General features: G+C 34.4%; 1 protein-coding gene across 13 annotated transcripts in view; it reads left to right on the forward strand.

Annotated features, from left to right (window-relative positions):
- The window catches only part of nrcama (neuronal cell adhesion molecule a), a 134,443-nt gene that overhangs the window by 42,280 nt on the left and 78,624 nt on the right, over positions 1-13,539 (forward strand). For 11 of the 13 annotated variants that reach the window (XM_065289810.1, XM_065289814.1, XM_073814538.1 and 8 more), the window contains 10 exons: positions 1,404-1,509; positions 1,673-1,866; positions 2,001-2,123; positions 2,326-2,496; positions 2,663-2,722; positions 5,658-5,769; positions 5,973-6,157; positions 6,237-6,368; positions 6,453-6,596; positions 7,634-7,745. In XM_065289810.1, the coding sequence (XP_065145882.1) occupies positions 1,404-1,509; positions 1,673-1,866; positions 2,001-2,123; positions 2,326-2,496; positions 2,663-2,722; positions 5,658-5,769; positions 5,973-6,157; positions 6,237-6,368; positions 6,453-6,596; positions 7,634-7,745 (1,339 nt within the window). The remainder of the gene's footprint in view (positions 1-1,403; positions 1,510-1,672; positions 1,867-2,000; positions 2,124-2,325; positions 2,497-2,662; positions 2,723-5,657; positions 5,770-5,972; positions 6,158-6,236; positions 6,369-6,452; positions 6,597-7,633; positions 7,746-13,539) is intronic. The other 2 variants (XM_065289816.1, XM_065289817.1) reach the window with 1 other exon arrangement.

Below are 13,539 nucleotides of genomic sequence, written 5' to 3' on the forward strand. Positions count from 1 at the left end.
GCGAAACGATTGTCATTTCTGGCAAGAAAAATAACAATATGCACTTTTAAACCACAACTTCTCGACTTCTTCCGGTCCTGTGACGCGCTAGCGCGACCTCACGTAATTGCGTAATGACGTCGAAAGGTCACGTGTTACATATATGAAACGCACATTTGCGGATCATTTTAAACAATAAACTGACACAAAGACATTTATTAGTATCATTCCACATACAACAACGTCTGAGCGGTCCTCTTTCTCCACACTTGTAAACACTGGGACGTAGTTTCGCATACATCCTCCGTGACCTCTTGACGTGATAACGTATTACTTGAGGTCGCGCTGGCATATCACAGGACCGGAAGAAGTCGAGAAGTTGTGGTTTAAAAGTGCATTGTTTTATTTTTCATGTCAAAAATGACAATCTTTTCGCTAGATAAGACCCTTATGCCTCGTTTGGGATCATTTAGAGTCCTTTGAAATTGCAATTTTAAACTGCATTAAAACTGTTAAGTGTTGGGGTCCATTAAAGTCCATTAAAATGAGAAAAATCCTGGAACGTTTTCCTCAAAAAACATAACTTCTTGACTGAACAAAGAAAGACATCAACATTTTGGATGACATGGTGGTGAGTAAATTATCTGGATTTTTTTTAAGAAAATGGACTAATCCTTTAATAGACGCTTGCCGTTTCCAGATAATCGCATAATCTCATGCATAATCAAAGTTTACTGTTAAAGGAGTGTATTTTGCGAACGTGTACATCTCTTTTATCATAAACAGTTTTGATGCGTGTGCAGCAGGCACTTATTTTGACAAAACACGTGATGCACATGGTTCACATGACGCAACAAACACATATTTTGAAAATGCAAGCAACACACAAACACTTATTTTGAAAAAGTGCCCCTCGGATGAGCAGTCACGAGCCGCCACTGCAAACCTGTATACATTTTTGTAATCAAGCAATTAACAGAGGCACCACTGACTTAGACGAAATGAAAATACTATGGAAGTCAATGGTGCCTTTATTAAAACATCATCATTTGTGTCCAGCAGAATAACTTTGAGGGGGAGTAAATGATGACAAAATAAACATTTTGGAAAAACTATCTCTTTCAGTTTCATTCAGTTTGAAGTGTTGTTTTTTTTGGTGTGCACATTAACATGTTTACAGTTAACATTACAGTTCAAAATATATATAAAGTCTGCTGTGTTGCATGATGCATGCCACTTGGTTGTTTGTCTTCCTGGTTTTTGTTGTACTGTACATACAGTAGACGGATCAAATAAATCACATGCTATTTTTAGATATTTTCTTGCAGAATCAGTTTGTGCTAAGATGGTACATCTGTATCAACGTGCTGATTCGTGCATACGCGCGTGTGTGTGGTAATAAAGATGTTTGTGTATTCATGTAGTACCCCAGCCTCCCACAATAACTCATCAGTCCCCCAAGGATTACATCATCGACCCTCGGGAAAACATCATTATCCACTGTGAGGCCAAAGGAAAGCCTCAACCCAGGTGGGTGTCACTTTGAGTCGCCATGGTTACCGGTACTGTAGGACTTCATAAACTCATCTGACATTATGCACAACTTTTTGTATTATATGTGACCCTGTCTGTGAATCTAGGCAAATGTCTCCTAATCAAATTAATTAATAAGAGAATGCTCTTCTCCATCTAGCTTTTTATGGACGCGTAACGGCACTCACTTCGATGTGGAGAAAGATTCGAAAGTGACCATGAAGCCCAACTCGGGCACTTTGGTGATCGAGATCAACGGAGAGAAGGTGGAAGCGTACGAGGGCGTTTACCAGTGCATCGCCCGCAACGTGCACGGCTCGGCTGTGTCCAATAACATCGTCATCCGGCAATCAAGTAAGACCTGTCATAGTCACAGCTACAGCGTAAGTTGCCATGGAAACTAGCGATATAATGTAGCAGAAATTAAACTGGTAAACAAAATCCCAAAATGTTGTACTTATGTCAAAGGGTCCAATTCTGTGTCGCAGGGTCCCCCTTGTGGTCGAAAGAGAAAAATGATCCAATCACAGTGCAGAAGGGCATGTCTCTAGTACTGCAATGCAGACCACCGGCTGGACTGCCTCCTCCGATCATCTTCTGGATGGATAACAGTAAGAACATACTATCATGTTCACGCGGATACTATTAGTGCAAACTAGTCCTGTATTGTCTTATTTGGTTATGTTTACATATAGTTTACATTTGGACCATATATGTAAACTCATTTGACCTTTCAAGTTAATCTGAGTTTGTATACAATAGATATCATTTATACTTCCTCAGGTTTATAATCTATGTTGTCCTCTGTGTTAGATTTCCAAAGGCTTCCCCAAAATAGCCGCGTGTCGCAGGCTTTAAATGGAGACCTGTACTTTTCAAACGTGATCATGGATGACACCAGAAGTGACTACATCTGCTACGCCCGCTTCCCTCACACCCAGACCATACAACAGAAGCAGCCAATCACAGTCCATGTGCTGGACAGTAAGTGCTTTCATCTGCTGATACATAAATTCATTGAACCCTGAGCTTTTCTTTTGTTATAAAAGTGACACAGTTTCACCCTTTTATTTTTAATGGCAAGCTTCTTTCTTCCAGACACACAACTTTTCCCAGTATTGCATGCTTATTATTTTCTGTTGTATTTCAGTTGAAGCTATGAATGACACTGTGTTGGCAGCTTTTTTGAATGGCTCAGATTTTTGGGGTGGTGAGTGCTACTGTAGCAAACCTTTACCCAAGTGAACCCAACCTTCATCTCAACCATCACCTGTCCCTATGCCTAACCAAGCCTAATAGCTCATTACCGAATACAGTATACCACCTACTTAACCAGGAATCTAACTCACTTCTGTAGAAACCCAGTCTTGACCTTAAACAACTCATCAACACGAAAGTGTCACATTTTACAGTACCCACGTGGTACTGTATTAATATTCATTTCACTGCATCTTCAATCCGTACTGAATCTGTCATTACTGAAGCTAACGTCTTGTAGATGACTGGACATTTTATTTAAAATGTTTACGCCCTATTCCAAAACCTACTGAGCATATTAAGCCATCATAGACATGCTCTCTACGCAAAGGCTTTTGGCAAAGTCAGGTAAGTTAAATATATTGCTTTTAAAGCAATATCAGATTTAGAAGGCAATCCCATAATGCATTGCAGTGAGCTCATGTAATCAAAGGGCTGCGTCCGAAACGGCATACTCTTCAACTATAGTAGGTCCTAATAAGTACAGATATGTATACATTTGGTACCAATATGTACCTTTGAGGTACTAATATGAGCTCTTAGGTGCAAAGCTGTACATTTTTTAAAGGGACCACCCTAGTGATTGCTGGGGTACATATTTTGACAATTTTGAAGTGTGCATTCGATGGACACTTAAAGGGACACTCTTTTCCAGCTCATGTAGAGTTAAACATATGATTTTTACCGTTTTGGAATCCATTCAGCAGATCTCCGGGTCTGGCGGTACCACTTTTACCATAATCCATTAAATCTGATTAGAATGATATTACGCAGCACCCGAAAATAGTCCCCTTGGTAACTTTCAATGGCAGAGGAATATTTTCGGGCAGTGCGTAATATCTTTGCGCCTCCTGCAGCCATGTTACGACAGCAAAGTCCTTGATTATTTCACTCAAATGAGAGTATAGTTCCTAGCCATATCTGCCTAGAAAATCACCACTTAAAATTTTCTGTCGGTCTTAGTACACGATGTAACTACAGCACGACCGATAAAGGATTTTGAAGGCCGATACCGATATAAATGTTTGTTGGTTTTAAAATCCGATATATCGGCCGATATTTTATTAATTTATTTCAGAAACGCACAACAAAACATTAACAGATTTCCCTAACATTAGTTATTTGAAGTTATTTATGAGTTTTAACTAAAATAATATGATAATGCATTTTAAAAAGAAACTTGTTTCTTTTATTGTCACAACAGAACAGAGGAACATCAAAATATATTAAAGTTCTGATAAATAAAATGTATAAAAATAAGATATGAAACGTAAAGGCCTTTGAACAAAAACACAAAAATAACAACAACCAAATCAAAGTTACCATTTTTTCAAAGACTTGGCTCATAAATATAACTTTGAATAGGACTGGAGACAAATTCTGTTAAGTTCTGATATGCAAAATATAAATTGCTGATCACTTGACTCAGGCAGTGGCTAGACGCCTAAATCTGGACCCCACCAGCAGCTACTGGTTCAGAGCGCTCTGTCAAAAACACCAACAGTGAGGAAATCTAATGAAGGCTGTTTCGTCCATTTTGTAAAAAATATTCATTTATCGGCCATTATGAATGCTGATACCGATAGTTTGGAAAAATGTATAAAATAGTGTGATAATATCGGCCTGCCGATATATCGGTCGGGCTCTAGATGTAACTACAGAAGAGTCAAGTTTTAAATAGGAAAAATATCAAAACTCTTTGGTTATTTTTAGCGCGATGCTAATGGTCTAATCAGATTCAATGGATTATGCTAAGCTATGCTAAAAGTGGTAGCGCCCGACCCGGAGTTCAGCTGAATGGATTCCAAAACGGTAAAAATCAAATGTTTAAGCTGGAAAATGAGCATATTTTCAAAAAAAGTGGAGTGTCCCTTTAACTGTCCCATGTGGCCATGGGAGAGGATTTATGAATGGAGATAGACGGCGGTAGGTCACATGACAGTGATAATATCAGTTTGTGCAAATATATCCTGATTTCATTCATACTACACACATTCATACTACATAGAACATACTTAAAGGCAGGGTGCACAATTTTTGAGAAACGCTTTGGAAAAGGGAGTCGGGCCAAGTATCAAAACACACTTGTAGCCAATCAGCAGTAAGGGGCATGCCTACTAACCGACATTATTGTCTCTTATGTGTGGGGTGGGTCTATCAAAAGAGAATCCAGATTCTATTGGGCTAGGGGTGTGTTTGTTTAGGTGATTTCAAATGTCAACATTGGCTTTCAGAGATCGTGCACCCCGCCTTTAAGTATGTACTTATTCCAAATAAGTACCTACTTGAGTATGCAATTTTGGACACAGCCAAAGTCTAGTTTCTGTGTTTCTGCTTATGTAGAGCTGCCCAAATCAGTCATGATGAGGTTTTGTGTCACTTATAAAGGCAGCAACCTGTAGGCAGCAGGCAGGGAGACAACTCTTTAGGTTTTGGAACAGAGCTTTTCCAATGTGTTTGGGAACATCTAGGATTATTTTAAACATCTAATATATTAGACCTATACATCATCTACTTAGTGCACTAAACTTCCTCTGTGTTTCACACTTCATGAATTTACCCTCTCTGGATTCAATTCATGAATATTTGATTGTATTTAGAAAGACAAGGATCATAAATCTTTTCATTCGGATCCTTCCATTCTCTTTTAAAAGGGTCTCGTTCATCCAAAAGAAGTAATGGAAGGATAAAAATTATTCTCATTCAATATGCGGTTCACTTGATAAATCATCAGGGTAATTTCACACACCAAGGTGTTAAAATAAACAACATTTCCAACATTTCCCAGGGAATACAATAGATCATTCAGTATTAACCAAGGAGGTGCTGTCCAATAGAAAGCCACATAAAAGACGTGTTTATCTTATTGTGGCCAATCTCTGTTGTAGACAGTCCATCTGGGGAGAGAGCACCCACTTTTATGCACCCACCGGGAACACGCAGTACCACCATAGTCTTGAAAGGAGACACACTGGAGCTGGAATGCATCGCGGATGCCCTGTGAGTAGCCAGAAAGTCATCCTAAAACTTTAATATCTTTAATGTTGACTGAAATCAAACGTTGATGCTCCTGTATGAGACTTTAGCCTGGATTTCATAGGCAGGGGATCATCCTAAAAAAGTATAATAATAATAACATGGTGTATGAAGTCCCTAGGTTTGCTCATTTGGTGTATTGGGGTTGTCTTTTGTATGCACTTCAGCCCAACCCCAGATATCTCTTGGAGTAAAGTGAACGGAGAGCTGCCCAGAGGCCGCATTTCATTGCACAGTTTCCAGAAAACCTTGAAGATAACGGAGATGACAGAAGCAGACGCTGGAGATTACCGGTGTTTCGCAAAGAACCGCCTGGGGAGCAACCAACACATCATCACTGTCATTGTCAAAGGTCTGTCACAAGTTATAGTAACAGCACATGCATCATTATTCATTTTATCTATTCACCTCAAAATGTTTTCTTTCCACAGCGGCACCCTTTTGGATCAGCGCCCCTCAGAACCTCATCCTGGCCCCTAAAGAAACAGGGATGCTCACATGCCGGGCCGATGGCAACCCTAAGCCCAAGGTCACCTGGTTTGTCAACGGTGTGGCCATCGAGAGTACGTTTCACGTTTGTTATTTGATGCAGCTTTAAGGTGGGTGCATGGAATATACATTGTGTTTATAATGCGATTACTTGATAGATTCACCCGTGGATCCCAGTCGGAAAATCGAAGGTGATGTCATCATCCTTAGCGATGTGCAGACTGGCTCCAGTGCAGTTTACCAGTGTAATGCTTCCAATGAGTACGGATACCTGCTGGCCAATGCATTCGCCAGTGTCCTGAGTGAGTTGTTTGATTTTGTTGGCTTTCTGGAATTCTCGACCTTGGTTGCGTTCTGATATACATAACCCTTAGGGTTTATTTTGTGATAAGATCTGGTTGACTGTACATTCCTTACTTGGGTCAGTGGCCAAAATGGTTTGGCAAGATGAGAAATCTAAAAATCTGTTTTAAAAGCATGCATCAGGTTTATTTCGTATTTATGTTAATTTTATGCAATAAAAAAATTACATTTGCACCATTTTTATGAAAGTTAAGACTGAATGGACCTGAAAATGTCAAATGGTGTAACCACCAATTGCACCAAAAATTAAAAAATATTAAATATTTTATCCACCTTGATGGAATCATCAAAAAATTAAATATTGACATTTTAAAATATAATTTTATTAGTTATTTCTAAATTTTAATGCATTTTTGTAATATTTATCTTGACATATGCTGAAAACAGCTCTGAATAATCTTTACAAATAATGTAAAAAACCTATTACACTAAACTAGATGATTATATTTTATTTCACATTTTTATGAATATATTTATATTTTAATAGAAAAAAATACTAGTTACGCCACATTGACATTTTTGCAATTATCCCCCAAATATTCTTTCAAAATGAAACAAAACCAGAAAGTTTAGACTTGGTGCTCAAAAAAGAGAAAGTATGCAAGTAATCTGCAAATTTATTTTGAAATTTGAACCCTTTTACATTTAATTGAACCATACGGACAAAAAATAACTAACATCACATCACTGACCCACTTACCGCCTTTAAAGTTGTCGAAATGAAGTCCTTAGCAGCACGATAAATACTTTTTTGATATAGTTACAGATTTACAAAATATCTTACTGGGACATGATATCCATGAACATAATAATGATTTTTGGCAGAAAAAAATTATAATTTTGACCAATACAATGTATAGTTGGCTATTGCTACAAATATATCTGTGCGACTTATGATTAGTTTTGTGGTCCAAAGTCACATTTATATTGTATCATATTATTTAATCAGACATAAATATATTTTATCACATTTCAGCTGAACCTCCAAGGATCCTGACTCCTGCAAACCATGTGTATGCAGTCATTACAAATAGCAGGGCTCTGCTGGACTGTGCTGCATTTGGATCACCTCTTCCGAAGATCACGTGGTAAGATTAGATTTTTTATTATTTAAAAAATATCTGTCCAACATCCCAGCCGGCATTTCAAGGTTGATTTACGCTTGAATCAATGTCAAGGACAAAGTTGAATTAATGTTGAATTACGTTTTGATCTTGCAACGTTGTTTAAACGTCTCACTTTCAACATGGGTGAATTAAGGTTTTTGCGTCAACGGCAAATTAACGTTGAAATATGCATTGATTTTTAAATCAACATTGATATCACGTTTAGCATTAACCACGATTTCAACATTGTATCAATGTTGAACAAACAACTACATTATTTCAACCATATTTCAACGTCGATTTTTAAGCATTTTATTAACCTTTTGCAGCTATTTAGCATTAACTGTTGGATCAACGTTGTTTCAACGTTAAAACAAGAACTGACATTATTTCAACCATATTTCAGCCATATTTCAACGTCGATGTTTAAGCATTTTATTAACCTTTTGCAACAATTTAGCATTAACTGTTGTATCAACATTGTTTCAACATTAAAACAAGAGCTGACATGATTTCAACCATATTTCAACGTTGATTTTTAAGCATTTTATTAACCTTTTGCAACAATTTAGCATTAACTGTTGTATCAACATTGTTTCAACATTAAAACAAGAACTGACATTATTTCAACCATATTTCAACGTCGATTTTTAAGCATTTTATTAACCTTTTGCAACAATTTAGCATTAACTGTTGTATCAACATTGTTTCAACGTTAAAACAAGAACTGACATTATTTCAACCATATTTCAACGTCGATTTTTAAGCATTTTATTAACCTTTTGCAGCTATTTAGCATTAACTGTTGGATCAACGTTGTTTCAATGTTAAAACAAGAACTGACATTATTTCAACCATATTTCAGCCATATTTCAACGTCGATGTTTAAGCATTTTATTAACCTTTTGCAACAATTTAGCATTAACTGTTGTATCAACATTGTTTCAACATTAAAACAAGAACTGACATGATTTCAACCATATTTCAACGTCGATTTTTAAGCATTTTATTAACCTTTTGCAACAATTTAGCATTAACTGTTGTATCAACATTGTTTCAACGTTAAAACAAGAACTGACATGATTTCAACCATATTTCAACGTCGATTTTTAAGCATTTTATTAACCTTTTGCAACAATTTAGCATTAACTGTTGTATCAACATTGTTTCAACGTTAAAACAAGAACTGACATTATTTCAACCATATTTCAACGTCGATTTTAAAGCATTTTATTAACCTTTTGCAACAATTTAGCATTAACTGTTGTATCAACATTGTTTCAACATTAAAACAAGAACTGACATTATTTCAACCATATTTCAACGTCGATTTTTAAGCATTTTATTAACCTTTTGCAACAATTTAGCATTAACTGTTGTATCAACATTGTTTCAACGTTAAAACAAGAACTGACATTATTTCAACCATATTTCAACGTCGATTTTAAAGCATTTTATTAACCTTTTGCAACAATTTAGCATTAACTGTTGTATCAACATTGTTTCAACATTAAAACAAGAACTGACATTATTTCAACCATATTTCAACGTCGATTTTTAAGCATTTTATTAACCTTTTGCAACAATTTAGCATAAACTGTTGTATCAACATTGTTTCAACGTTAAAACAAGAACTGACATTCTTTCAACCATATTTCAACGTCGATTTTAAAGCATTTTATTAACCTTTTGCAACAATTTAGCATTAACTGTTGTATCAACATTGTTTCAACGTTAAAACAAGAACTGACATTATTTCAACCATATTTCAACGTCGATTTTTAAGCATTTTATTAACCTTTTGCAACAATTTAGCATTAACTGTTGTATCAACATTGTTTCAACGTTAAAACAAGAACTGACATTATTTCAACCATATTTCAACGTCGATTTTTAAGCATTTTATTAACCTTTTGCAGCTATTTAGCATTAACTGTTGGATCAACGTTGTTTCAACGTTAAAACAAGAACTGACATTATTTCAACCATATTTCAGCCATATTTCAACGTCGATTTTTAAGCATTTTATTAACCTTTTGCAACAATTTAGCATTAACTGTTGTATCAACATTGTTTCAACGTTAAAACAAGAACTGACATGATTTCAACCATATTTCAACGTCGATTTTTAAGCATTTTATTAACCTTTTGCAACAATTTAGCATTAACTGTTGTATCAACATTGTTTCAACGTTAAAACAAGAACTGACATTATTTCAACCATATTTCAACGTCGATTTTAAAGCATTTTATTAACCTTTTGCAACAATTTAGCATTAACTGTTGTATCAACATTGTTTCAACATTAAAACAAGAACTGACATTATTTCAACCATATTTCAACGTCGATTTTTAAGCATTTTATTAACCTTTTGCAACAATTTAGCATAAACTGTTGTATCAACATTGTTTCAACGTTAAAACAAGAACTGACATTATTTCAACCATATTTCAACGTCGATTTTAAAGCATTTTATTAACCTTTTGCAACAATTTAGCATTAACTGTTGTATCAACATTGTTTCAACGTTAAAACAAGAACTGACATTATTTCAACCATATTTCAACGTCGATTTTTAAGCATTTTATTAACCTTTTGCAACAATTTAGCATTAACTGTTGTATCAACATTGTTTCAACGTTAAAACAAGAACTGACATTATTTCAACCATATTTCAACGTCGATTTTTAAGCATTTTATTAACCTTTTGCAACAATTTAGCATTAACTGTTGTATCAACATTGTTTCAACATTAAAACAAGAACTGACATGATTTCAACCATATTTCAACGTCGATTTTTAAGCATTTTATTAACCTTTTGCAACAATTTAGCATTAACTGTTGTATCAACATTGTTTCAACGTTAAAACAAGAACTGACATTATTTCAACCATATTTCAACGTCGATTTTTAAGCATTTTATTAACCTTTTGCAACAATTTAGCATTAACTGTTGTATCAACATTGTTTCAACATTAAAACAAGAACTGACATGATTTCAACCATATTTCAACGTCGATTTTTAAGCATTTTATTAACCTTTTGCAACAATTTAGCATTAACTGTTGTATCAACATTGTTTCAACGTTAAAACAAGAACTGACATTATTTCAACCATATTTCAACGTCGATTTTTAAGCATTTTATTAACATTTTGCAACAATTTAGCATTAACTGTTGTATCAACATTGTTTCAACGTTAAAACAAGAACTGACATTATTTCAACCATATTTCAACGTCGATTTTTAAGCATTTTATTAACCTTTTGCAACAATTTAGCATTAACTGTTGTATCAACATTGTTTCAACGTTAAAACAAGAACTGACATTATTTCAACCATATTTCAACGTCGATTTTTAAGCATTTTATTAACCTTTTGCAACAATTTAGCATTAACTGTTGTATCAACATTGTTTCAACATTAAAACAAGAACTGACATGATTTCAACCATATTTCAACGTCGATTTTTAAGCATTTTATTAACCTTTTGCAACAATTTAGCATTAACTGTTGTATCAACATTGTTTCAACGTTAAAACAAGAACTGACATTATTTCAACCATATTTCAACGTCGATTTTTAAGCATTTTATTAACCTTTTGCAACAATTTAGCATTAACTGTTGTATCAACATTGTTTCAACATTAAAACAAGAACTGACATGATTTCAACCATATTTCAACGTCGATTTTTAAGCATTTTATTAACCTTTTGCAACAATTTAGCATTAACTGTTGTATCAACATTGTTTCAACATTAAAACAAGAACTGACATGATTTCAACCATATTTCAACGTCGATTTTTAAGCATTTTATTAACCTTTTGCAACAATTTAGCATTAACTGTTGTATCAACATTGTTTCAACGTTAAAACAAGAACTGACATTATTTCAACCATATTTCAACGTCGATTTTTAAGCATTTTATTAACCTTTTGCAACAATTTAGCATTAACTGTTGTATCAACATTGTTTCAACGTTACAACAAGAACTGACATTATTTCAACCATATTTCAATGTCGATTTTTAAGCATTTTATTAACATTTTGCAACAATTTAGCATTAACTGTTGTATCAACATTGTTTCAACGTTAAAACAAGAACTGACATTATTTCAACCATATTTCAACGTCGATTTTTAAGCATTTTATTAACATTTTGCAACAACTTAGCATTAACTGTTGTATCAACATTGTTTCAACATTAAAACAAGAACTGACATTATTTCAACCATATTTCAACGTCGATTTTAAAGCATTTTATTAACCTTTTGCAACAATTTAGCATTAACTGTTGTATCAACATTGTTTCAACATTAAAACAAGAACTGACATTATTTCAACCATATTTCAACGTCGATTTTTAAGCATTTTATTAACCTTTTGCAACAATTTAGCATTAACTGTTGTATCAACATTGTTTCAACATTAAAACAAGAACTGACATTATTTCAACCATATTTCAACGTCGATTTTTAAGCATTTTATTAACCTTTTGCAACAATTTAGCATTAACTGTTGTATCAACATTGTTTCAACGTTAAAACAAGAACTGACATTATTTCAACCATATTTCAACGTCGATTTTAAAGCATTTTATTAACCTTTTGCAACAATTTAGCATTAACTGTTGTATCAACATTGTTTCAACGTTAAAACAAGAACTGACATTATTTCAACCATATTTCAACGTCGATTTTAAAGCATTTTATTAACCTTTTGCAACAATTTAGCATTAACTGTTGTATCAACATTGTTTCAACATTAAAACAAGAACTGACATTATTTCAACCATATTTCAACGTCGATTTTTAAGCATTTTATTAACCTTTTGCAACAATTTAGCATTAACTGTTGTATCAACATTGTTTCAACGTTAAAACAAGAACTGACATTATTTCAACCATATTTCAACGTCGATTTTAAAGCATTTTATTAACTTTTTGCAACAATTTAGCATTAACTGTTGTATCAACATTGTTTCAACATTAAAACAAGAACTGACATTATTTCAACCATATTTCAACGTCGATTTTTAAGCATTTTATTAACCTTTTGCAACAATTTAGCATAAACTGTTGTATCAACATTGTTTCAACGTTAAAACAAGAACTGACATTATTTCAACCATATTTCAACGTCGATTTTAAAGCATTTTATTAACCTTTTGCAACAATTTAGCATTAACTGTTGTATCAACATTGTTTCAACGTTAAAACAAGAACTGACATTATTTCAACCATATTTCAACGTCGATTTTTAAGCATTTTATTAACCTTTTGCAACAATTTAGCATTAACTGTTGTATCAACATTGTTTCAACATTAAAAATATAGCTGCAAGCAGCAATGGCGGGCCCTCGCACGTTATTTTACCGCTACACGGTGCGTCCGAGAAAACTATGCACGGTGGGCAAGGGCATCAAGTGGGTAAATATCAGTGGGCTATTTAATGTTGTTACTGAGCCATTTGGGGACTGTAGGTAAAAGAAACCCCACATTTTAGACAAACGGGGGCGCTAGTGAGCCACTTAAGAGACACGCCTATGTGTGACCTGTTTGTGCACACTTAACAGCCGACAACTCTGATGTGTGTGCCGACTTTTAGGTTAATCTAAGCACGCCAAGAGTCCTAAATATGCCTGAAATAAATGTAAAGTTTGGGGCGTTGCCATGGGAACAGCGTTCGAGATATCAAAAATCCCTTCGCAATTTATCATCTACAATGTCTCGGCATCATGTTGACCACTTCTGGTGTCAATCTCATGAATA

Source organism: Paramisgurnus dabryanus, chromosome 1 (genome assembly GCF_030506205.2).
Source record: "Paramisgurnus dabryanus chromosome 1, PD_genome_1.1, whole genome shotgun sequence".
Classification (NCBI taxonomy): Eukaryota; Metazoa; Chordata; class Actinopteri; order Cypriniformes; family Cobitidae; genus Paramisgurnus; species Paramisgurnus dabryanus.